The 25,904-nt window shown below is 51.2% G+C and overlaps 1 protein-coding gene across 1 annotated transcript in view; it reads left to right on the top strand.

The window, feature by feature from the left end:
* AP2B1 (adaptor related protein complex 2 subunit beta 1) overlaps positions 1 to 25,904 on the top strand; it is a 50,749-nt gene that overhangs the window by 11,543 nt on the left and 13,302 nt on the right. Inside the window, exons 6-18 of the mRNA XM_066634732.1 lie at positions 4,259 to 4,449; positions 5,534 to 5,755; positions 6,053 to 6,173; positions 6,466 to 6,561; positions 6,688 to 6,803; positions 8,628 to 8,793; positions 9,972 to 10,070; positions 10,378 to 10,637; positions 10,882 to 11,074; positions 18,394 to 18,435; positions 20,957 to 21,103; positions 23,729 to 23,874; positions 24,984 to 25,113. Coding sequence (XP_066490829.1) covers positions 4,259 to 4,449; positions 5,534 to 5,755; positions 6,053 to 6,173; positions 6,466 to 6,561; positions 6,688 to 6,803; positions 8,628 to 8,793; positions 9,972 to 10,070; positions 10,378 to 10,637; positions 10,882 to 11,074; positions 18,394 to 18,435; positions 20,957 to 21,103; positions 23,729 to 23,874; positions 24,984 to 25,113 — 1,929 coding nt within the window. The remainder of the gene's footprint in view (positions 1 to 4,258; positions 4,450 to 5,533; positions 5,756 to 6,052; positions 6,174 to 6,465; positions 6,562 to 6,687; positions 6,804 to 8,627; positions 8,794 to 9,971; positions 10,071 to 10,377; positions 10,638 to 10,881; positions 11,075 to 18,393; positions 18,436 to 20,956; positions 21,104 to 23,728; positions 23,875 to 24,983; positions 25,114 to 25,904) is intronic.

Raw genomic sequence — 25,904 nt, 5'->3', positions numbered from 1 at the left:
CAGCGTTGTCTCTGAGATGGAGCAGGTAGGCTGGAACACCAACCTTGTCACCCAGGTTGTCCTGACAGCCTTGACTCTGCTGGCCAAGTGTCAAGAGTCCCTCCCCATATGAGAGCTTCAGGAAAAGGGCTTCTTACTGATCTCCAAGTAGTTTTCGCAAGGTTTCTGGCTCTGCTGGCCTCAGATTTCCTGGGGTGTTCTGTCCTCGCCCCCCCCCCGCCTTGCCATTCTTGCCAGAAAATGTGATCCTCTTCCGGCTCTCAACAGGCACCTTTCCAAGATGGGTTCTGTTCAGTCTTCCTTGCATGAATATTGATGACGTCTCCGAGACAGCCTGTTCTTGCCAAAGCCAACTGTCTCTTGTTGTTAGGGAGCATAAGGAGAGCTCCTTTTCATGTTTGTCTCTACTTGAGTGGCATCGCTGTTGCAGGTAAATCTTGTTGTGGTACCAAACAGATCTCTGTGCAGATGTCCTGGTGGGGCACAGACAGAGAGTGGAGGGTCAGATTCTGGGAGGCAGGGGCAGACTTCAAGCCGGCAAAATCTCCTTTACAACACTCAGCACTCCATCAGTTGGAGCCAGGCGCCAAATTGTCGCTCGGGGGACAGAGGCAGTTGCTGCTGCATCCCCAACACTGCCTGCATGTATAGAAGCACAAATCTCCATTGGGATTGCTACAGATCAGAGAGTCTAACATCACTCCTTGGGCTGCTCAGAGACCTGACTCAAAGGCATCTCATTAATGCTCCTAATTTACAGATGAGGACCATTGAGGCTGAGCGAGAAGATAATGGGTGTAAGACCACTCACAGTTGAAACCTTTATTGCCAATGTTAAACTCCAGCAAAGAGATGGCACTTTATTGGTAGAACTGTGGGTAATTTACAGTAGATCCTGATCTGTCTTCTCTGGCCCTAGGTTGAAGCACAGAAGATGGACATGCATGTAAAGAGCTCGCCCTTTCCCTATTTTGCTTAACTCCCCCTCCCTTTTTCTTGGTTTGCTTGAAAAGTGTTAGAATTGGCAGAATCCAACCCAAACTTTTTATGGATAATAAGTGTTTCTACAGAGATTTTACAGTGTTCAAAGTGCTTTTACGTACATTATTGCAGTCTTGAAAACAGCCCTGTAAGGAAGGTTAGTCTTATTATCCCCATATTGCAGCCAGGAAGACTGAAGTTCAGAGGCAGGACTTAGGCTGTAATCCTAAACGCATTCACTCTGGAGTAAGCCCCACTGAGCTCAGTGAGTCTCGCTTTTGAGTAAACATGTTTGGGATTGTGCTGCTGGTGAGTTCATGGCAGAAGGAGATTTCAAACCCAGAACTTCTGATTCATCACTTGTTCCCTGAGACACACCACCACAGCAGCTCGAAGCTTGGGCCTGAAAGCGTCAGTATCTTGATACCAGAGCAGAGCTTGGCAGGAGTCCAACTCATGTCTTCCGCAGCAAAACTCCCAACAGTTGCAGCAAGCTCAGTGATTTGAGCAGTTCCTCTTGTAGCTATGACTGTTGAACCACAAGGGGGCAGCGCTTGGCTGCCTTATAAGGGCGTTAATTTTGTCATTGATGTAGGGAGATTGCCCAAATGCTCTGGCCTCACAGTGTCTCTTGTGGCTTGGAGAAGAGGCCATCACTAGCCTCCAGTCGTGTGCAGTGATGGAAACGGGGCCAGGGTTCCTAGGCACTGCCAAATAGCTGTGAAGGAGCAAGGCAGGCAGATGAAGCAAAGAACAGGAGGGAAGCAAGAGAAGAGGTGCTTTGCCCTCCCTCTGCAACCCCTCCCGATGCTTTCTGTCATGGCACAGCAAGCACTTGTCTGCAAATCCCCGCTATAGGAAGTGAGTATATGATTTCTCTGGAGTTATTGTCTTTTGGAATGAAACTCAAAAGCAGCAGGCGGGAAAATAATTGAAACCAGTGCCCAAGATGCAGTAAAATGTTAGGCTCAGTCCCCTGCAGTATCTCCAGGCTGGATTGGGAAAGGCCCCCTGCCTGAAATGCCAGAGGGTTGCTGCCAGGCAAAATAGGTAATGCTGGTCCAGCTAGACCAAAGACCTGACTCAGCCTGGAGTAGCTACCTGAGGTTTCTAATGACCATTTGGACTGCTGTCCTGAGAAGCCAGCCAACCATCACGGACTAAAGGCCTAGTGTCTTGCCCAGTGCTTTTCCACCACAAACTATTTATGCAGTTTGCTATCCAAGATGTGTGCACACCCCACATCATGAGGCCAAGCAGCCTGAGGGGGGAATGGGATGGCAGGGAGTGCGTTCAGTGCCCCCTCGCCTGTTTCTGCCCTACATATCGCTTGCCCCACTGCCTTTGGCTGAAAGCAGTCATCCTTCCAGCCATTTCTTGTGGCTCAGTGTGTTGCTTTCTTCACCCAGCTCCTGCTGGGGCTTAGAACTCCAGGGGAGCGGGGGAGGCAACACCCCTTCCCACAGTTGGGGGCTGTTGATGGCCTCCTCTTTCACCCTTTGAGAGGCACCCTGCATCAAAAGTGTTTGGGAAGTCACAATGCCACATCCTGCCAGCTGCAGCCACCCTGAGTCATTCCGTGCCGGCAGATCTGCTGAGTAATGAAACGGCCCCTTCTTCCCCCTCTCGGATGTGCCTCCTTCATCCTTAGCCTCTCTCGCTGGGCTGCTGTCTGTCACCTTACTTTGAAACACTGGACAAAGGCAACTTCTTGCGAGCTGTATTGTTTGGCATGTTCTGTTCTCCTTGCCACTGTGAAGACCAGCTGCGATGTTCCTTTCCAGAGGTGCTGATACAATGCCACGTCCTTTGTTGCCGCCCACCTGCCCACCCTGTGCTTTCATACATAAGTGAAAATCCGTTTTCCCCTTTCTTTGACCGTGAAAGAGAAGCGAAGCTGGCGCTGAAAGCAAGGGGGCTGAAAAGCCCTGTGAAACATTGGATAGGCTTCATGTGACAGACTTTTGTGAAAGGGGGAAGCAAAGAAAATGTTGCACAAAGGGTGCTACCCTTAATTCGTGCACCTAATAATCAAACCCCGCAAGAAAATATCAGTGAGACAGAATATTCCTGGCTATATTTTGATTGCATCTCTTCTCCCAGAAGATCAAAACATTTGATTGCATTTTCCGGAAAGATGTTGCTGATTTATCTTTTTTAAAACCCTGGGAAGGCTAGAACATGTTGGCAGGATCGTGTCCGCAACAGAGCAGAGGTGTACCAGCTGTGCCCCCACCTAGGTCTTTGCTTCCATTCGTTGTTCCCTCTCAATCAATCTTCCTCCCTGTCTGTCCACCTGCCTCTGTCATTCCTGGATTTTCATGCTATGCTAAGTGGAAGATTGAGTGCGTTAAACAGCAGCACATTCTCCTTCATTAGCCACATTCCACACTTGGTTTAATTTCCAATTAGCCTTGGATAATAACAAAGTGATCTAATTGCTCGCATCCCAGGTCCCCTCCTGCTTCCCGTCTCTCCCTCTCTCCTTGTTGCCTGCCCTTCTCGTTTGCTTGATGGAGAGAGTCAGGCTGGTGCTTCTCCCCCCTCTTCGCCTCTCATTAAGGCAGCCTCTTCCTTGCCATTAGTGGTGCAGCTGGAGCCCAGCTGGCTGCACAGGGCGGCTGGCTCTCTTAGCCATTCCCACATCCTGCCGATACTCTTCACCTGTACCAGCTGTTTGCAGTAGGATGCTTTGGGGGCTCCAAACCAATCTCTACGTGTGTCCAGTATGTGATCGTTTAAACAGATGAGACCACAAGGCTCACCCCTGCATGAAAGTTGCATCCCTTGACCCGCATGTGAACACATGAGGCAATCTTGTTGAGACAGACTGAACGGTTCACCCAGCCTGCTGCAGTCTGCTGTTCAAGGTCTTGAGTAGAGAAAGGTCTGTCCCAGCCTGGCTTTCTGACATCATTTTAACTGGAGATGCCGGGAACCCAACTCAAGGTCTTTTGCATGCAAAACAGGCTCTCTTCCCTGAACTATGGCCCTGACTGTGGCCGCCAGCAGCCATCCCAGTCCTGGAGGTCTCTCGACTGGCACTGTTGGGAAAGGCCCTGCTCTGTGTCCCTACCAGCTGCACCTCCAGTGGCAGTGGGACTCAGAGCAGAGCTTTCCCCTAATCAGGTTTGTAGGGTTCTCCCATCCAAGTCCTGCTCAGACCGAGACCTGCCTAGCTGCAGCAAGGTGACAGTGTCATGTATCCTCAGAGCACAGCCCTGGGACTTGCATGTGTGCTCTGTGCTATGAGCTCTCTTTCTTCCTCTCCCGCTAGGTGGTGGCCAACGCCGTAGCTGCCTTGTCAGAGATCAGCGAGTCCCACCCAAATAGCAACTTGCTGGATCTCAACCCCCAGAACATCAACAAGCTGCTGACCGCTCTGAACGAGTGCACCGAGTGGGGCCAAATCTTCATCTTGGACTGCCTCTCCAACTACAGCCCGAAGGATGACCGTGAAGCCCAGAGGTGGGTCATCCCCTGTGGTCTTGCATTGGGGCTGGTGCATCATGTCTCCTTGGCAATTCACAGATCACAACACACTCCACTGTCTGATGGCCTCCCACTCCTTTAAGCAAGTTTGCCCTTTCTCTCTTGCTGCCCTTGTGCAGGGAACCTCCTCCTTCCCCAAAACTCAGCTTTTCACGAAGATTTTGTCACACCCTTTGGTCTCCAAACCCCACCGCAAGAAAACTGAAATATGTGTGGCTGAAATGGTGTGGCATTCCTTCTACTTTCTTTGTTATCTCCCGTTGTCTGTTTCCCAGATTGCTTGCTCCTTGGGCAGGGACCTGCATATTTGTGCTTTGTGAGGTTCCATATACAAGGAGGATACTGTCTAATTTTGATTTTTAATGAGGTGGCTCTTCCATGTTGTGCTGTTAACCTGTGGAGCTCTTTGCCGCAGGAGATTGTAATAATCTGGATGATTGGAAAGACTTGGAAAATATTCCGGGGGGACATGTCTCAGCAATTGTTGACCAAGATAAGCCAGACCTCAGAGGTTTCCTGAAGCCAGGTTGATAATGGTGATCTTGGTTCTGAATTTTCCCCCTCGGTGGCTGGGATTAAGCAGGCAAGGGTAATTATGGATTTCATTGGGTTTTCTTGCTTTATCATTTTTGTTTGCTTGTTTGAAAGTACTCCTGCCTGGATCCTTGGGAGGAGGAAAGATAGAAATGAATTCAGGGTTTATCATTGCCTTGAGTCAGTCTAAGTTTTGAGATAGTCTAGTTCTTATCACTAGGTACTGGCAATAAACAGCAGGAGATGGGCTGTCTCCTTTGCCAGCTTCTGCTCTAGCACTCTTGGACCACTGGTAGAATACAGAGGGCCCATGAGTTGGGCAGGATGGAAAATGCCCCTTCAAAACAACGTGGGAGACAGGTGAATCTTGGCTTCTCAAAATCTAGGGGTGATCCCTCTGGTACAGTTGGAGTTTAGGTTAGGGGTTTGATTCAGTTCAGGTTCAGTGAGGCTCCCATCTGAACTGGTTTGGGGGCTCAGGTTTGGGCAGCAGGGTTGGTTTAACTGTCAGGCGGTTGCTTTTCAGCATCTGCGAGCGAGTGACACCCCGCCTCTCTCATGCCAACTCCGCCGTGGTGCTATCCGCTGTCAAGGTGCTCATGAAATTCCTGGAGCTCCTCCCCAAGGACTCTGACTACTACAACATGTTGCTGAAGAAACTAGCCCCTCCCCTGGTCACCCTGCTGTCCGGCGAGCCTGAAGTCCAGTACGTTGCTCTGCGGAACATCAACTTGATTGTGCAAAAAAGGTAAGTGGAGGAAGCAGGAATGATCTACTGTGCCCTCTTTTGGTCCTCTTGCCCTGTTTAATAGGTTAGGCAGGGGGGAATGGACGTGACTGACCCCATGTGTCCCCCTCTCCACTGAGTTTCATGATCAAGCAGGGATTTGAACCCAGTTCTTCCTGGTCCATGCCCAAGCCTCTAGCTGCTGTACCACATTGGCTTAGTACAATCACAGCTTGGAATCTAAACAAACAGTTGAACGTTGTTGGGAATGAATGAAGATGCCTGGGGTGGTTTTGATCCATGTGTTTCCCTTCCCAGACCAGAGATCCTGAAGCAGGAGATCAAGGTGTTCTTTGTGAAGTACAATGACCCCATCTATGTCAAGCTGGAGAAACTGGACATCATGATCCGCCTGGCGTCGCAGGCCAACATCGCCCAGGTCTGCCGTGCAGTTCTGGCAGCTTCTGACGTGTCGTTTTTGGGGTGGAGAAAAGGCTCAATGAAACTGGTTTCTATAAGAGTCTCTACACATTGTGCAATTATTTATAATGTATTTCCAGGGTTCTCTTTTCCCCCCTCTCTTCGGTAATAATGAGGACTGGAACCTTAAGGGGGAATAAAGACATGCTCCTTTAATGCTTTGAGCAGCACCAGGAGGCCAAGGTAGGGGAGAATATTGCCACTATAAATACTGCCACAATCCAGATTATTTTGATGTTGTATTCCAACAGGTCCTGGCAGAACTCAAGGAATACGCCACAGAAGTGGATGTGGACTTTGTCCGCAAAGCGGTGCGTGCCATTGGACGCTGTGCCATCAAAGTCGAGGCAAGTCTCTGAACCTTTTCCCTTCCCCAAGTCTCCTTCTACCCTTTTAATGACTGGGGCTGATGTGGCTTGTCCGAGTCAGGGCTGAGCCTGTTTGCGTCTTCTCTGCTCTCTCCTTCCCCACAGCAATCCGCTGAGCGCTGCGTGAGCACCCTCCTGGATCTCATCCAGACCAAGGTCAACTATGTTGTCCAGGAGGCCATTGTGGTCATCCGGGACATCTTCCGAAAGTACCCCAACAAGTAAGTGCTGGAGCCCTGGCAGGAAGGATGTTACTTTCAGCTTGGAGGGCTGGGAAAGGCTTTCCTGGCCAGGAGTGTAGGTGTCACTACGGCCTTCCGTATTCCCAGCTTCTCGTGAAACTCCTTCCCTTTCCTTTGGCTAGCTACCCATTTTTTTATTTAGAAAATTTGTACCCCAACTTTTTGATTAACAACCGCACAAGGCGACTTCCAAGAGCAGCAGCAAAGATAAAAAGCAGTCATTAAAAGCAGCAGTGCATCAAACAGCAGGTGAAACTGCAGCTGTCGAAGACCATCTGGAGTAAAAAGGTCTTGATGGCTGGGAGCGAAGGGAGTGGGTCCATCTCTGCCAGGCAAGGGAGTTCGAGGCTCACGGTCCTTGGCCTGTCAAGTGAATGGCAGGCCAGAGAGCAGGGCCTGCAAAGCACATTGGGGTTATGTCTAACCCCTTTCAAGCACCGCTCACGTTTTGCTTTAAGCCAGCGTCCAAAACAGGTTTCTGACCTAGTTGAAAGTGAGTGTTGACATGCTTAGTCAACGCTTAGCGTTGACATGACAGAGACACAATGTAGCATCATAGGTAGGTTCACTGTGGAAAGAGGGGAAGCTGTAGGTGGAGGGAGGACTGCAGTGGGGCCACGTCTTCTGATCGTGGTTAGGAGAGTAGGGATGTTATGGCTGTACCAGATCCAAGTCTGTTTCAGCTTGTGTGGGATTGCTGAAGGAAAGGCAGAGTCTGTGTCGGAAGTGACTGCCTCCTTCTTGCACTGTCGCTTCTGTGCCAGAAAAATCCAACTCATTCAAACACTTGAGTCACAGGAAGCGGAATGAATGAGGCGAAGCTTGCAAAGTACGTGCCGAGATGATGGGCATACATATTTTATGCAGATTTGCAGTGTGTGTGTTTTCACCTTCCTGCCGCCCCCTGTCATGGCACAGACCAAATGGCATGTGAGCCTGGGAAGAGAGTGTGTTTATTTGAAGGTGTAGTCTGGTGCAGGCTTCATGGGCTGATATCATTTGTAGATCTGGGTAGGCAGATGGGAAGCCTGGGACCACAGGCAGGGAAACTGGGAATGTGGGAGTTTTGCGGAGAAGGGCTGAGTCTGCCTGCTGGTCAGGCAAAGTCCCACACCTGACCTGGAACTACTTATAGTCGGTCCAGACTGAGAGGAACTACCCTGGAAGCTGGAGAGTGTTTTTTTTTGTTTTTCTTCCAGCCTTCTCTTGGCAGACTTGAGTTGGCCACAAGAGGAACAGGCAACCGACTGGAAGGCTCTCAGCTCTTGTTCAGTCACTCCTGAGAGAGGCTGTCTGTCTGTTAGGGGGGAGTCAGGAGGCTATGGAGGAAGTGGGGCAAGTTGAGGCTGCCCTGGATTGCAGGAGTTTTTGCACACCTGGAGGGACTTGGAAAAGGAAGCAGCCTACTGAGAAGTGGTTGGCTGTTCTAGGCCTTGGGGGCGAAATGTTGGAAGGAGGAATGGCAAGGGCAGCAGCTGATGAACTTGGGGGAGAGACGAGGCAGAGGCGAAATGGCATGGGGTGTAGTTGGGTGCAGAGCATGAACTTTGCCTGAAGAGCCTAGTGTTGGTCCCCAGCAGCATCTGTGGGTAGGGTGGGAATGACCTCTCCCTGACACCCTAGAGAGCAGCTGCCAGTCAGTGCAGGCAGCGGAGGGACCAAGGGTCTGAGCAGAGTCTTGCACTTGAGGGCTAGAAGTGTTCAGCAGATGAGCCAAGTATCCACAACCCAGAAAGGGATGGGACAAGAGTCGAATATTGAAAGCGGAAGGAGTCCTCTTAAGCTCTCTGTGTGGTCAATCAGGTACGAGAGCATCATCGCTACCCTGTGTGAAAACCTGGACTCCCTGGATGAGCCGGATGCCCGAGCGGCCATGATCTGGATTGTGGGTGAATATGCAGAGAGAATCGACAACGCAGATGAGCTCCTGGAGAGTTTTCTGGAGGGCTTCCATGACGAGAGCACCCAGGTGATGTTTGCTTTTCCAGCCTGCTGAGTTTTTGTGTCCTCCTTCGAAGAAATTGGGAGGAGTCTGGCCCCTGAGGAACTGCCCCCACCCAACCTGGCTAGTGCTTCTAGTGTGTCTGTGGAGCAGCTGCAACTTGGATCTGTCAAAATTTAACTGCAGCTACGACTTAGGGGTGACTGACAGTTCCTCCCTGGTAGTTTGCTCCTCTTGCAAAATGGCCAGTCATCCCTGTACTGTTCCCCCACCCCGCCTTGTCACACACATCCTGTCATCCAGGTGGAGCTAGAAGGCTGCCTGCCTGTCTCTGTGCCACGAAGAGCCAATCAGTACATTGCCGTATAGTAGGGGGCAGCTGCATTTTGCAGTTTTGTGGAATCCAGAACCGCACAGTCACACTGGAGTATGGATGTGTTGCCAGTACCTGGAGCAGGGGGATGTTTCAGTGTCACTGTGGGGGAGCTCTGGGAGCAGAGGCAGGGCTGGTAACCATCAAGCCACATCCTTTGGCCACTGCTTTAAAAATAGATCTGAGGTGCCGTTGTGTGAGCATAGGATGACCTGACGTGAACCAGACAGGCCTCCTTTGGGAGAGGTAGAAAGTCTCAGTGGGCCCTCCAAGCCCTGTATAGGGACCAGGAGGGGGCCACAGCTCTGTGGGAGGGCACAGGCCCTGCCTGCATGAGGTCCCAGGTTCAGTCCCTGGCAGCATCTCCGGGTAGGGCTCGGAAACCCTGGAGAACTGCTGCCAGCCAGTACAGTTCTTGAGGAACCAAGGTCTGACTCAGTTTGCCCATCAGAAACCACTGTAGCTCAGTGGGAGAAGGTCCAAGGCTCCTACTTGGAGCATGTCTGATGCAGTCCCGGTTCATCTCTTGGTGGCCCACAGCACCTTTCTAGCCATGTGGCCCAACTCATGGGCTACCAATGGCAGATGGAACCACATGAGGAAGCCAATGAAACAGCCATGCATGATGGCTTGATTTCCAGCGGTGCCAGGGCATGGTTGATGTCACTTGAACTGGGCCATCCCATGAAATCATCTACCCGTCTATCTTTCTGCACCATGTGTGTTTTATTGGGCTAAGCGCTGTGTAAATAGTGGTTGATAATGCTTGGTGACACTTCTGGGGAGAAGGGTGACATCCTGATGGTCTTGGTCCTTTCCTGCCCTGCTCCAGGTGCAGCTCACCCTCCTGACGGCCATTGTGAAGCTGTTCTTGAAGAAACCATCCGAAACGCAGGAGCTAGTTCAGCAGGTGTTGAGTCTTGCCACGCAGGTAAGCCAGACGTCCAAGGGGTAGGGAGAGAAACCAAGTCAGGCCCTGCTGGATCAGTCCATCTAGGCTAGCTTTTAGAAGAGGGAGCTTCAAGCAGTAGTCCTCCAAGGCAGCTGATACTTTGAGGTAGACTGCCTCTGAACTTAAGGATATCCCACTTTCTCTTGTTCCTTCCTCCCTATTGTCCATTTGAACTTCATGAGGGCAGAGGCGGGTCTTAATTTATGTCTGGGAAGCCCTGGGAGTGTGCTTGCTACACAGATGGGGTCATGTGAGTAAGAGCAGAGATTCTGTTCCGTTGCCTTAGGATTCTGACAACCCAGACCTACGGGATCGTGGCTACATCTACTGGCGCCTCCTCTCCACTGACCCCGTGACGGCCAAGGAAGTGGTGCTGTCAGAGAAGCCTCTGATCTCTGAGGAGACCGACCTGATCGAGCCCACGCTCCTAGATGAGCTCATCTGCCACATTGGGTCTCTGGCGTCTGTCTACCACAAACCCCCCAACGCCTTTGTGGAGGGCAGCCATGGGATTCACCGCAAGCACCTGCCCATCCACCATGGAAGGTAGGATAGCCCTTCTGCTGGGTCAGACACAGGGTAGTTGTTGTTGTGGAATGCTCCTCTGAGACTATTTCTCTAGCACCCATCCTGCTATGCTCCAGGCTTCAGGTCAAAGGTGTCACCATTGTGGGCTTCCCGGGAGCATATCACTGGCCACTGTGAGATGTCAGACTTGATGAGCCTTCAGTTCATCTGTTGCCTTTTCTCTTCCTGGAATGTGCCAACTAACCCTTCCCTTCCCCTGCAGCACCGACGCTGGAGACAGCCCAGTAGGGACCACGGCTGCTACAAACCTGGAGCAGCCGCAGGTGATTCCCTCCCAGGGGGACCTCCTAGGCGATCTCCTGAACCTTGACCTCGGTCCGCCAGTCAACGTGCCTCAAGTGTCTTCCATGCAGATGGGGGCTGTGGACCTTCTTGGTGGAGGGCTGGATAGCCTGGTAAGTTCACTTTCCTCTTTCAGTGGAGAAGAGAAAAATCTCGGTACCATCTGTGTGAATTTCTGGGTTCCTGAAGCCCTCCAAGCTGGCCTATGACTCAGTGGGCAAGCCCCCCCCCCCCCCGCTTTGCATGCAGAAGGTCCTAGTTCAATCCCTGGCAGCATCTCCAAGTAGGGCTGGGAAAGACCCCTCTGGAAAGCCTGGCAAGCTGCTGCCAGTCAGCAGGGACCCTTCTGAACTTGATGGGCCAATATTCCAGCTTGACGTAAGGCCACTTCCTGTTCTTGTGTCCTCTGCACCAAGAAGCACTCGGGAAGAGGAGCCTGGCAGCTGCCACTGGCAGGAGATGAGCCCTCCCCCCATTTCTCATCTCCATTCCAGCTTTGCTGCTCAGAAAGCTCCTGCTGCCCCTCCAGTGCTACTGGAGCACCCACTGCTTCTAATAGCCACAAAACCTGGGGGGACAGAAAATTGCTCAGGGTGAACCTGAATGAGTTGGGGAAAGCAAGCCTGTTGTTGAAATTGACAGGGCAGCTTCTCCTGCCCTGCCGGTGGTGTGGAATGGGGGTGGGGAGCATGAATTTGCCCCCTTGCACACTTTTCATTACAGATCTAACCACAGGGAGATGGTCCTGCATTTCCTGTCGCATCTAGTTGGTGGGGCTGCAGCCTAGGTAGGGCCCCGTACCCTTCCAGTGGCAGGTGCTGACAGGTGGGACACTCAGTCCTCCTTACCAGAACCACAATACAGTTGTGTTTTTTTTTTTAATGTCTCAAAAGACCACTTATGAGCCTAAAGGCCTCTCAGGGTGGCTCACCACCATTGAGGTGGGAAGCCACCTGTCATCCAGCTTGCCCCCCTCTGCTCATTCGGAGCAGAGGAGCTGCCCTTTTTGGGCGCCCCCCCAAGCAGTAGAAATGGTCTTCTCCGCTGCTTGCTCCAGAGCATCAGAAGTTGCTGTGACTGGAAACGGGATGGCAGGGCACGGGGTGACATGTGATGTTTAGAGGGCCCATGAATGTTCTCTTCTCTGCAGGAGCTGCGTTAGGTGGCCTTTTGGTCCCACTCCACTCCCAAGAGTGTGAACAAAGGAGCCAGGAAGGGGAAACCTGTTCATGGCCTAAAAACAGCTGTTTGATTCACTTCCTGCATTTGTGGCTCACATTTCTCCCTCAGAGCTGTCTCTGGGGTTCCTGAGAGGCCTCCAGGCGCTGCCCAGGCCTGGATCTGCTTGGCTTTAGCCAGTGGGCTGCTCCGTGTGCCCTCAGGCCATGCCCCTGATAAATTTAAGTAGGAACATGGAAAGAAAAATTCCTCTGGGGATGGACTGGGTGGATGTAGTAAAGCACCACCACCTCTGCCCCATCATTTGTCAGAAGCTCTCAGCAAGTTTGTGATGCTGTCAAAAACACATCCAAGCTCTGCTCATAAGACACCCCGTGTTGGCTGACTTTCCTGGAGGTTGAGTTATTGACAGGGATGGGGCTCAGCCTTTAATGGTGGAGCTCCTGTTCTGCATACAGACACTCGCAAGTTGCAAAAGGGATGGGGAAGACTCTTCCCTTCCCCACCCCCAGAGAGCCACTGCACAACAGGGAAGACAGCACTGAGCTAGACAGACCGCAGGGGTCTGGCAGTTGGTGTTCAGGAGGTGGTGGGCAGGAGGATTTGTCTGACTTGATCCGGATTGTGTCCTGTTATTGTAAACAAGACATTGTGAGTTCCTCCCAGTATGATGAGTTAGCGACCCTCCTTGGTTGGTTGTTGGCTCTCTTCAGCCTTCTTGAAAGAAGTCTCTGGTCTTAATTGCCAGAAGACACACTGCGGTGTGCAGGTGATTGTGCCATTGATTGAGGTGTGACAGCTTAAGCAGTGTTTCTTGGAGGGGCAGGACAGAAACCCTGGAGTCTAACAAATGAAGCCCCCTCTCCTTCATCTCCTCCCTGCCCTCTCTGAGCTTGCAGGTGGTGCTGGCTGGTGCTCAGGCTGCAACTCTGAGGGCTGGGAACTTGCTTGTGTCCAGTCCTGAGATTTTCTAGGAGCCCGAAATCGGCACAGAACTGCACGTGGCTTTGCTGCGGAGCTGTAGTGGATGCAGAGCGCTGCTGGCATTCTTGGACGGTCCCAGCCTGTTTCAGCTCAGGCCACAGCATGTTGCTCCTCGCCAGCTTCATGCTCTGTGGCTCAGCTGTTCCAGACACCCTGCTTCAGCCCCCTTGACCGTGACACATTGTCACTTACAGACAGATGAAATCACCCTGTTACCATTGTCGCTGGATTAAAGGCCCTGCACCTCCCCCAGCTGCTCCTGGAGTGAGGAGGCCATTCGGCCACTAAATGACAGGCGGCCTCTGCAGCATCTAGCGGCTTTGCTCCTCCCTGCTCTCAGGCTGTCCACGTCCCTCACGTAACGTTGCAGGATCTTGGCAACACTCTGGCATGGCCTGTCTTGCCCAGTGTTGGTCTCGAGCTGCAGGCCTCTGAAGGCTGCCCTTGAGCTGTCTCGCAAGTGGGCATGGAACCAATGAACGCCACTGGGGAGGGCACAGGGGCATTTTGGAAGGCAAGGGCCTGCTGCTCCACCCTCAGGCAAGGAGTCTGTCATCTCCTCCCATGTTTGCTCCAGCAACTGCAAGCACAGCAAGGACTTTTCTCAGCACAGTGATGAGGTGGCAAACCTGCGTCCAGACCGTTCCATTTCAGATGATAGGTGGGCTCACCATGTAAAGAAAAGCGATGCATTTGTCAGGGTGAATGCTGGGTTGACAGGCTGGTTTTGTAGGTTCTAGGATTTTGGGGATCAGAGGAGCATTCAGGCATGCCAGTCCCCTCGTTGCTGCCTGAAGCGACATGGTCCAGGCACAGGTTCATCTCTTTGACTGCTGATTGTGAGAACTGTGTTGAACTGTCACTGTGCTAACAGAATCCTGGTGAACAGCCTGGTTTTGCAACCTGAGTAAATGTAAAAGGAAATCACTCCTGGTTCCCCAGGAGGTCTCTCTTTAAAGAGCTGCCGTCCCTGCTTAGTTTGAAAGACTGTTAAAGTTTTCCCAAACTGCTGATCCTGTTTAGACCCACTGGTACCACCTTGCCAGGAACAGTACTGAGGGGCTGCAGCTCTCTGGCAGAGTGCCTGCTTTCCAGCAGTTTCTGGCTCTGGCAGTATCTCCAGGTGGACCTGAGACCCTGGAGAGCTGCAGTCCATCAGTCCAGGCAGTGCGGAGCACTGAGGTGGACTCATGGACTGAATTGTGGGAAAGCATCTTTGCATGTCCACACCAGGCCAGTTACCTGGCAACCACACCAAATTTGTGGTGGCTTCCTTAAGCCAGTTTGGCAGTCTGCATTGCTCACCTCCTCACTGTCCTACTTTGGTTTAAAAAAATTGGTCTGTCTCCAAGCCTGGTGCACCTGAATAGAGTATAAGACCCGTTTGAGGCAGTTTGTCACCAAGCGAAGCAGCACCTGGAAGTGTCCAGTTTTATTGGTATTGGCCTTTAAATGCCTTCTAGTGTTTGGGTTTCCCTGTGAAAATGAGGTCAGTTTTCACAACTGTGAGTTGTACTTTTTAAAAATTGGCCTGCTTTGCTTTGTTTGTGTTCCATTAATTCTTGTTTTGCTTTTGATTGTTAGTTGCCTTGAGGCTTTGCAATAATGTGGGATATTCATCTCTTATGTAAATAATGGCAGCCCAAAGCGCTGGCTGCCCTTCACAGTAGGAGAGCTGCAAGCAACCTCTTCAGAAGACTGGCCCTCTTGAAGCCTTGTCTGTCTCTGCCTCTCAGCAGGCTGTTGTCATGCAAGCTTTTGTCAGGCAGTTGGCCAGTCTGTACTGTGCTTCTTCAGTCCTTGCTTAATCAGAGATGTGTTGGGTGAATCCAGGGAGGATCTCCGAGTTCTTAAACAAATAAGTAAAAATAAAGCAAGTTTCTAGTCTTTGCTGGCAGGTGTTATTGGAAGTGTATGATCAATACCTGCTCAAATCCCTGATGCCACTGAAGTTTAATAATAATAACTAGGTATTTATATACTGCCTTTCTGGTCATCAGATTACTCCTCTGACTTTATTCAAGGCGGTTTACCTAGGCAGGCGTTCCTAAATCCCTCAAGGGGATTTTTACAATCCTAGAGGTTCTCTCTTTCAAGAACAAACAACATTTCAGATGGATCTTCCTGGTTTGGTCTCACTTCTGGCCTCCAGTTCTCCCAGCAGGCTGGCAAGCAGCTCCATCTCTCACATGGAGGGCAGCCAAGACGCTTCTTGCTCACTCCCAGAGCAGGTGGAATCACTCAGCTGGGCTTGTCAGCTGCTTCAAGGTCTCGCCATTCTCAGCCGTTCAGGGAGCTGCTGGTGAACTGACGACCTTCTGATGTTATCTTCGGGCTAACGGAGGCTCTACCCTCTAGACCAGACCTCCTATCCTAAGTTTATTAGATTTTATTCCACCCTACAGTGCGTACATTGAGGATTCTGAACTGGTGGTATCCATGCCACTCGGGGGCATTGGAAGAAATGATGGTACTCAATCTCTGAACAATTTTTTTTTAAGGTTAGATTATTCACTATCACCATTGTCAATACAACTTGGAGTGTTCTATATGTGAAGTAAAACCAAACTATTGACATCTTTTGAAGTCATCTTGGAACCTAATAGGACTAGTAATTATGATTATAATTTCAATAGTCTGGCAGAAAGGGTATGAGGACGTATTGGGCCATCCATTGGGAGCCTGTAATTATAAAAAGGTTAAGAACCCCTGGCATAAACTCTCATTGATGCTGAATCCAATTTCCAAGGGGTCAGTGGGCCAACTTCAGCACCCTGGAGAGCTCCTTACTCCTCCTGACTTGCAAAAACCAAGTCATTCTTTCAGGTTAGTTGCCAGTTTACTCTGTGTGCCTCAGTTTATTCAAGTTGTGTGATTTTGTTAGGTGCAGCCCTGGTTATGATGCCTACTTTCGCACCTGGTCAAAAAGAGAGCATTGCTTCGCACAGCGAATAATCACCTTATAGAACTCCCTGTAACAGGATGTGGTGACGGCTGTTCGCTTAGTTGGCTTTAAGAGGGGATTAGATACATTCATCTACTGAGAGCTATTCACCATGGCAGTGAAATGGAGCCCCCATGCTGAGAGGGAAAGAGCAGTTGCTTTCTTACTGTGATTGCGGACTCCCCAAAAGTGCCAGCTGCCCACTGGAAGACATGGGGTGCTTGGTCAAGTGCCCCTCCCCGGTGCCTGATTGAGCAGAGCTCTTCTGGCTTCAGTCAGCCTGGACAATGCTGAGCTAGAGGAACCTAGGGGGTTGAGGGAGGGGGGACTCGGCAGAAAGCATTTTTAGGTGCAGCAAGCAGAAAGTGCTGTCCAAGCAAGAGCAGGAGGCCCAACTCCTAGTGTTCGTACCAGGCTCAGTCCACCTGCCAGCCCCAGGAGCTGCTGATGTCCGCCCCGTATCTCTTCTGGGCTTGGAAGCCTTGGCAAGCACAATCTTGGTCTCGGGATACCAGAGTCCCAGCTCAAGTCCTGGAGCACCTGGCAGGCTGCCTCTTCAGGAGCTTCCTGCTGGAAGTGTCCCTTCCCCGTCTCATCAGGATCTGTGAAGCCCGGAGCAGGGGGAGGGCATATGTATGAGAGAGGGAGGCAGCGGGAATGCAAATGCGGGCTCTGAGGAGCCTTGATTGTGTCTTTCAAGCTCTGCTTCCCAGCCTGTGGCTCTTTTTTTTGATAAGCCTGGCGATGAGCTGATGAATGCAGATACAACATCTGGCTCTATTATGTAGAATTGTGCACAAGCCATTTCTATGCCTCTTTATGTAAGACACTTGCTGCATGACAGAAGCTGCTTCTCTCCCCCCCCCCCCACGGCCCTCCTTCTGATTTCATCAGAGAATACTTTGCAAAGCTCCCAGGCACCCCCCCCCCCGCACTTCTCACATGGCTGGAAATTACCCTGGTCAGGTCTGGCCTTCCCCTTGCCTGGACAGCCTGTGCTGTGCGATCCCAGCTGGTTCTTGCCCAGAAACAGGGTGCAAAGAGGCAACCGTTGTGTGCAGTTAGGTACTCCTGCAAGACGGAAAGCATAAGCACTCAGGACTGAGTGTGTGTGTACACTTTTTTCCTGGTTAAAAAAAACACTGGGATTCAAAGCTGTTGCATCTATTGCCCTTTGGGCCAGTCCCGATGATTTGTACTGGACCAGGGAGGAATTGAGTAGCCCAGAGGCTGGGCTTGTGTTGTCCTTGAGCACTTCCTAGTTGTTCTTTGGTTTCACCCTCTAAGCATCAAAGAGGATTGACTGATCTTTCACCTTTCCTTCATCTATTTTGGCAACCTCAGGCGTGCTCCAGGCTCGTAGCTTGGCACTCTCATGTTACTCTTGCCAGAAAGCATCGCAATTCTGTTGAAAAGGAACTCGGGGTCTGCACTATGAAAAACCAGCTGGGTCAGGCAAAGCAGGCAAATTCTCCTTTTGCTTTTCAACAAAAAAGTTCTCAGAGAGACAAACATAGCAGAAAATATGGAAAAAACTGGCTCCCTGATGCACTGTTTTAACAAAGACAAGAGAGGCACCAGCAAACAGTCACTGGGAAAGATGCTGTGTTGGGTTGAGGAGAGACAACTGCAGTCTCCCTGTTAAACGTAAGAAGCCATCCCTTTAGAAGGTACTTTGTTGCCCAGATAAGAGCATGTATGTGCTCAGTCTTTTTTGAAAAAAAAATATATATACTGTATATGGCCCTGGCAATCAGGGATCAACCGGTGGTTGTGCAGAGCACTGGGAAGCTGACCTCCAACAACTGGAATTTTGGCAGAGTTGCATTTTGCGATTGAGGTGTTTAAGGACTAGCAACTTGAGCAACTTGTTTGTTCTTCTAAAACGACTACTACATTTACACCGCTGTCTGCAGGTCAAACGGGTTGGCTTGTTAAATGGCACTTTGGGGAAACCGATTTCCTGATTGGATGGTGATGGGGGAGACGTATGGCCACAGGGCTCTGCTGATTGGCATGGACGCACGGTGTGGGTGTTCTGCTTGGGACAAATCCAGCTTTTTCACCCTGTGACTGTTTTGGGTTTCAGACTTGCAACTGTCTCTCCTCCCTGTATTTGCACTCCCTCCGGACACCCGCTCTGCTCACAGCAAGCCAATGCGATGTCCGTAGTGTGGCAGCATCCCTCACCAATCACACACTCTCCCTATTTTCTGGCACTTGATAATCCAGCTGAAATGAACTCTTCCTTTCTCTCTGTCTCTCTCCCTCCCTCTCCTCTCCTCTTTCTCTCTCTCTCTCTCTCTCTCTCTCTCTCTCTTGCAGCTTGGCAGTGACCTTGGCGGGGGAATTGGAGGCAGCCCAGCAGTAAGTGCCCTCCGTTTGTTTTTCAGTGTGTTTTTGTTTTGTTTAAATAAAACATTGCTCCACACTTCTCTGTACCTATCTATGCTGAGATGCGCAGTTGAGTTTAGGCAAGGTGGCTAGAACCCACTCCTCCTAAAATAACCCCTGCAATTCTTGTACACCTCCCTGTGCCAAGAAGATGGAATGTCCAAGTCACTCTCCGTTGCAAGGCAAACGGAGAGACTGACCTGTGAACCCGACCCCTGCTTTGGATCAGGAGAGATCAGGCACTCCTTAACCAGAGAGCTATCCAGGAGTAAACATAGCAATCCCATGTAGCTCTAGCTAGTGGGTGAGCTGCCCCAGCTTTGCATGCAGATGTTTCCAGGTTCAGTCCCTACTTGCCTCTTTGGTAGATCTGGGAAAGACCCTTCTCTGAAGCCCTGGAGAGCTGCTAACAGCTGGATTTTTGGGCTGGATGGATCAGTGCTCTGGCTCCATATGAGGCAGCTCTACATACTCATACATGTTCAAAGTCCAGAACCCTTCAGTGGTGAGGCAGGGTGGCTTCCGCTCACTAGCGAATGTATCTGTGTCTGTCATTGTCCTTTTCAGAGCAGAGAGTTTCCCCCTTCAGTTTGGGATTCTGCCAGATCTCCACTGGGACTGTTGGGGGGAGCGCAGTCTTCATTATCCTTGCAGAGGCTCCATGACTATGGAGCCTTGCAGAGGTGGTGAATATGGCCTGTGTTTGGGGTGGTTATCCTGATACAGCCCTCTGCAGGACAAATGTGCTCCACACTTGGAAACGTTCTGCTGCTAATGTCACTTGGGAGCCAGTGAGGTTTTCTAGGGTCAGTTTGGGAGGGCAGAATGGTGGTGAGAGGAGAGGCAGTTTTCTCGGTAGTCTCTTGCACTGTTCCCTGCTTTTGCCCCTGCACCCAGTGCCTGGCCTCTGCTCCCAGCTCCCCTGTCCCTGTGCTTAAGGGCACAGTAAGGAAGGGCCAACCAAGATGTGCAAGGGATTGGAGCACTTTTCACCAGAGAAAAGTCTTAAATGTTTGTTTAGCTTAAGAAAGACTGGCAGGGCAAAGAAAATACGATAGAGGTCTGTAGGATTTTGCATAGTGTTGGGGAATATTTTTTTCCCTTTGTTTCTCATAAGAGTAGAAGTCAGGACAGGGCTGGCCCAGCTCATCCATGAGGCCAGCTGAGGTGGTTGCCTGAGGCAACAAGTTAGCAGGAAGAGCCCCCCAGCTGGCCAATTCGCCCCCACTACTCCCTTCCTGGATTGCAGAAGGGAAAGAGGGATGGGGAGGAGCATAGTCTGTGGTGCTCTGGCCCACTGCACTCCTTTCCTCCACACTTCCTCTTCTGCTCCCTGCCTCTTCCTTTTGCAATCCAGAGAGTAGGAAGAGCAGAGCCGGGGGCAGTGTTTGGCCTGCTGCCTCGAGCACCAGGAGATCTTGGGCCAGCACTGAATCCTGTACACATGTACTCTTCAGTGGGACTTACTCCCAGGTAAGTGAGTACAGGATTGCATCTACCACACTTACAGTGTTCAGTTCCTTCACGTAGGCCTTGGACCGGTCCAGCTGGATGGCAATGAAATGGAGTGGTAGTGGATTCAGGACAGACAAAAGAGGTCACTTCTGCCCACACAGCAAATGCAGCTTGCTGCCACAAGAGATGTGCTGGCCAGCAAAGGAGTTCATTTGAAAAGAAATTAGACAGTTTCACGGGGCAGGAGAGGTGCACCCCTACTTACTAGCCATGACAGCCAAATAGAACCTCCGTGTTCAGAGCCAGCCCATCTTCAGATGCTCATCGCTGGGGTGAAATAGTGACAGCACTGACTTTGACCTGGTCCGGCCAAGCACTTGTATTCTAAACCGTGCTGAAAGTGTAACAGGCCTGAGGGAGCTGGCTGAGCTGGGTTGGCTTGGGGATAAGGCCATAGCCAGAGTCTGCAAGCAAACACCCCCATGGGAAGAGTTTCCTTTGGCAGTGCAAGTGCCAATCTCCCCAGCTACTTTTCTAACTGCCAGTGTTTCTAGGCACCCAGGAGTTTGTGCCTTCTGCGTCCACACTTCTGGATGCATGCAGAGTCCTTTTTAACGTATGGATTTATATTGCCACCTGCTCCAGAATGCAGAACTGGGAACAAGCTCCAAGAGGTGGCACAGATAAGCTCCTGTCAGGCAGAAATGCTCTGGTGGGTTCCACTTTTCCCTGCACACTTCTGGCCGTCTTGCTCCAGAGGCCTTTTGTGCCTGTGAAGATGGGGGGACGGGGACTGTTGGTGGTGACCACAAGGAGGATCGCACGGCGGAGGTGATGGGGACGGAGTGCAGAGATGAAGTTCTGCTGGAGAGCCCTGGCACGAAGGTGCATTATTTAGCCTGCTCAATAATTCAGCGAGGCGCCTGTAAAGAGCTTTGAAATATTCAGGCTATTGCCCCAAGTTCATGCTTTATTTAAGGAGGCGTCTGCTGTGCGTGCAACACTTAATGCGTGCCCTTCTGTTTCCCAATGCTTCCAGGTGGGACAGACCTTCATTCCATCGTCGGTGCCCGCAACCTTTGCCCCCTCGCCCACCCCGGCTGTGGTCAGCAGTGGACTCAATGACCTCTTTGAGCTCTCTTCTGGCATCGGCATGGCGCCTGGTGGATACGTGGCATCCAAATCGGTACAGCGGAGCAACACGGCGGCTGCGGAGCTTCTCCCCCTCCCATTGCGTTGTGCAGGAGCTCTGTTCAGATGGCAGGACTGAGAGACTTTGAACTTCTTTGTTATAAAGCAGTTCACTTAGCACATAGTTGGCAACCTTCAGTCTCGAAAGACTCTGGTATCGCGCTCTGAAAGGTGGTTCTGGAACAGCGTCTAGTGTGGCTGAAAAGGCCAATCCGGGAGTGACAATCCCTTCCACACCGGGAGCAAGTGCAGTCTGTCCCTGGTCTGTCTCCCTGGCTATGGGCCTTCCTTCTTTGCCTCTTAGCCTAAGACTGTTGGCCAAGTGTCTCTTCAAACTGGGGAAGGCCATGCTGCACAGCCTGTCTCCAAGCGGGCCGCTCAGAGGCCAGGGTTTCCCACCTGTTGAGGTCCACTCCTAAGGCCTTCAGATCCCTCTTGCAGATGTCCTTGTATCGCAGCTGTGGTCTACCTGTAGGGCGCTTTCCTTGCACGAGTTCTCCATAGAGGAGATCCTTTGGGATCCGGCCATCATCCATTCTCACGACATGACCAAGCCAACGCAGGCGTCTCTGTTTCAGCAGTGCTTCACTTAGTAGTGAAGCACTACTTAGTAGTGCTTCTACTAGTGAACACTTAGTAGTGTTTCACTTAGCACAGGGAGTGAGCTTAGCACAGGGATTCACTTAGCACAGGGAGTGCTAGATTCACTTAGCACAGGGAGTGAGAAAAGGGTTCCCTCTCCCAAAGGGGCTCACAGTCCAGAAAAAAGACACAAAGGAGACACCAGCAATCAGCTGTTGGAGGGGGAGACCCTTGTTCTGTTGAATATGAGAGATGCTGCTTGACAAGCAACCTCTTTGTGCAGTTACTTTCTCCTCCCCTTATTAACATTATATAACGGCTGTGTGGCGGGTGGGGAGGCAAGTGAGGCAGAGCCTCCCCACCGGAGTTCTTTGTAAAACACCGCTGGCGTCTCTGGCCTGTCTCAACCCGCACGCTCTGCTCTTTTCAAAGGACTCTGGCAAGGAGGCTTTGCCTCACCTGCCTCCCCGCCCACCACACAGCTCTGTTACATACACACACATTGTGTGCTCTGTATTCGAAATAGACTTTCTTTAATTGCCCGGCTAGCCCCATGATCTCCATGACTTGAGGAAGAATTGAGAGGGCAGGTCCTTTCCCTGAGAGGCCCACAGTCTCAAAATAGTCACAGAGGAGACTGCAGGGAGGAGAGGGGAATAGAGGCTGAGGGAAAACAGGAAGGAAGTGCAGTGATTTCAGTTTCCCGCACTTTACCTTAACACACTGGTCAAATAGTGCCATTAAATTACCCTCAGAAAACCGTATTTGCAAAGAAGAGCAATGTGGCATTTATGAAATCCTAACTAGACATTGGAGAGCTGTCCATAAGAGATGCATGTGAGCAATCAGCCAGTATAGGGCAGTGACAAAGAGACTGTGAGCAGTGACATCCGGACCTCCCCAGTTCTGATTTCCATGCCAGCCGCAAATGCTCACTGGGTGGCCTTAAGCGATCCACTCTCTGTTAGCCTCAGTCCTTCCAGCATGTAGTATGGGGGTAAGAATGCTTACTTGCCTTACAGGAAGCACTTTGTATATTTAGAAAGCACTATAGATATAGATTTGGCCGGATCCCAAAGGATCTCCTCTATGGAGAACTCGTGCAAGGAAAGCGCCCTACAGGTAGACCACAGCTGCGATACAAGGACAACTGCAAGAGGGATCTGAAGGCCTTAGGAGTGGACCTCAACAAGTGGGAAACCCTGGCCTCTGAGCGGCCCGCTTGGAGGCAGGCTGTGCAGCATGGCCTTTCCCAGTTTGAAGAGACACTTGGCCAACAGTCTGAGGCAAAGAGGCAAAGAAGAAAGGCCCATAGCCAGGGAGACAGACCAGGGACAGACTGCACTTGCTCCCGGTGTGGAAGGGATGGTCACTCCCGGATTGGCCTTTTCAGCCACACTAGACGCTGTTCCAGAACCACCTTTCAGAGCGCGATACCAGTCTTTCGAGACTGAAGGCTGCCTACTCTACTATAGATATTTGAAGTGTTTAGCCAGGATGGTGTAGTGGGTCTGGTGTCAGGTTTAGACCTGGAAGATTCAGATTTAAATCCCCGCTCAGGTGCCGAGCTTCCTGGAGGACCCTGGACCAGTCACCATCTCTCAGCCTCACCCCCCTCACAGAGTCGTTGCGGTAACAAAAGGAGGGGAGGAACCGTGTACACCACCCTGAGTAACTTGGAGGAGGGATGATATGAACATGTGAAAAATAAATAAAATCTTTACTTTTAGATACAAAGTTTTAAAAACTGTTAAATATTTAGCAAGCCTGATTGTGGCGGTGGTGAGGGCTGCTTGACATTCCTTAGAACAATTCCAGTTTAGATCATTAAGAAGACAAACGACAGGGCTTCATTTTCTTCCAGGTGTGAAGTAGCTGCTTTTAGCGTTGTCGGCAGCAAGTGTGCCAGGCTTGTTGCTGCCTTTCCTGTCCTGCTCTCCCATCTCTTCTCCGCCTCCCCGTCCGAAAAAGATCTCACTGCTGGTGCTCTGGGCTTCTCTGAGCTGGGTGCTGACCATTGTTCCTTGGTGCCTTGCAGGTCTGGCTGCCAGCAGTGAAAGCCAAAGGCTTGGAGATCTGCGGAACCTTTGGCCACAGGCAGGGACACATTTACATGGACATGAGCTTCACCAATAAGGCCCTGCAGCACATGACGGACTTCGCCATTCAGTTCAACAAGAACAGGTGAGGCCCAGGGGCTGGGTGGCTGCACTCTTATTTACGTGTTGATTGATTCAGATGTGCTGCTCTCTGGTTTGGCAGTCTGTTTTCTGCCCCAACCCGTAGGTACATGTTTACTGAGACTGCAAACATGTCCTTGCCTAAGGGGCTTCTTGCCATGTAAGAATAGCCACAAGGGAAAAGGCAGAAGGGATAAACTAGCAACGATATTTGCATGTGTCTGGCTGTTGGTGTTGCAGTTCAGGCTCTCCCCTCCAGATTACAGGAGGCCAGAAGGTGGACCTGTGGGCTGGAGATGGTGGGAGAACCATTCATGGGAGTCACTCCTCCTTTGTTCTCCAGAATCTTCTAGAAAATCTGAACATAGCTGTGTCCCAAGTCCGGCCAGTGAGCCATCTGATGGGCAGCTGCTCTCCAGGGCTCTTCTCCCCCCCCCCCCCCAGTTGAAGCAGGGAACTGTCCCCTACTGCGCCAGGCTGTTGTTTCACCCTGTCCAGCTCTGTCTCTCCTGCAGGGGCCATTTGCATCCCTCGCTGTCTGAGAGCCTGACACTTAAGATCTCTGCATGCAAGGAGTATGCTTTCCCATGAAACTGTGAGCCCACTCCTTTTTCATTGTGTAAAATGTGGGTATTTTTTAGAGCAGATAATCTGACTTCAGTGCAGTGGCTCTGCATGAGCCAGAATCAAGCAGGATTTGGCAGGCAGCCAGCCAGGCAAAGGTGAGCTGCAGCTTAGTCTGTTGCTTGCTGCCTAAAGTGGCAGCTGGCAAGCACCTCCTGGGACAGAGGCTGAAGGCAAGGTAAGGAGGAACTGCCCAGAAGCATACTGTATTGAATTGACCTGGCACTTTTGCCTGTGGATAGATGAGGAGAGGACTTTGCAGGCATGTGAGGCAGCAGATTCCAGCCTTGGCACTTCCCAAGAGCAGAGGTGCCGCTCCCAGACAGAGTTAGCAGAAAAACCTCTTTATTTGTAGAAAATAACGGGTTGGACTGAACTGCCTACCCCATTCCAAGGCCTTGGGGTGGATGATGGCGGGCTGTGTGCTTTACCGCAGCCTTCTCAGAACCCTTTGATGGAGCACCTGATCCTTCTTTTCTTCCACCCCAGCTTCGGAGTCATTCCCAGCACTCCCCTGGCCATCCACACTCCACTGATGCCAAACCAGAGTATCGACGTCTCTCTGCCCCTCAACACCCTGGGGCCGGTCATGAAGATGGAACCCCTCAACAACCTCCAGGTGTGGATCACATGATAAGGAGATGCCTGGGGGGGAGGAGACCAGGATGTCAGTGAGGGGCATTTCTAGTCTGGTGGTGCCAGAGGATTGCTGGGGGTTGAGAATGGATGGATGGTTCTCAGGCTTTTTAGCTCTACACCTTTAAAATGGCACACAGTGCAACAAGACCCCTTTCAGGCAACTCTATCATTCTAGAACTTGCGGTCCCCCAGTCAAATCGGTCTGAGAGTCAGGGCAGAGGAAAGAAAAGACTCCTTTCCAGATGCTGAATAAACTTACGGAATTTGTGGACCCCAAATGTGGCTTTGATGACTGTTGAGAGGGGATTCGACACATTGGCACACGTGGGGGCATTTTCTTGAGCAGGCCCTGGCTGAGCCAGGCCCTCCTGCAGAAACAAGGTGGTGCAATTGCTGCAAAGGGCTCTGCTAAGAAAAGCAGAATACAGATTGTAAGAGAAATACGAGAATCCACCAACTGCCAGCGCAGCTCACGCCCCGGACCAGCTTCGCTCAAGGAGCCAGCCTGCCGCACACGGACTCTCACACCATGCACATCCTGGCAGATACGCGCTGCTGGTCACTTGGCAGGGGAACAGCGTTGGTTCTGAATCACCCAAACAGCTGTTTTCTCCTTGGCTGTCCTCTTCTGTATCGTTATGTTGTATTGACGCATTTCAGGCATGCAGTGAGAAACAGCAGCGCCCCTCACTCTGGAGAGTCCACCCTGGTGACAGAACAGAAGAGGTGCTGGCATGGAGCTTTTGGAGCTGGGGGCAGTAAGTTAGAAAT

This window comes from Tiliqua scincoides, chromosome 8 (assembly GCF_035046505.1).
Source record: "Tiliqua scincoides isolate rTilSci1 chromosome 8, rTilSci1.hap2, whole genome shotgun sequence".
NCBI lineage: Eukaryota > Metazoa > Chordata > Lepidosauria > Squamata > Scincidae > Tiliqua > Tiliqua scincoides.
Note: the sequence above shows the minus strand (reverse complement) of the source record. Positions and strands in the feature narration are given on the sequence as shown.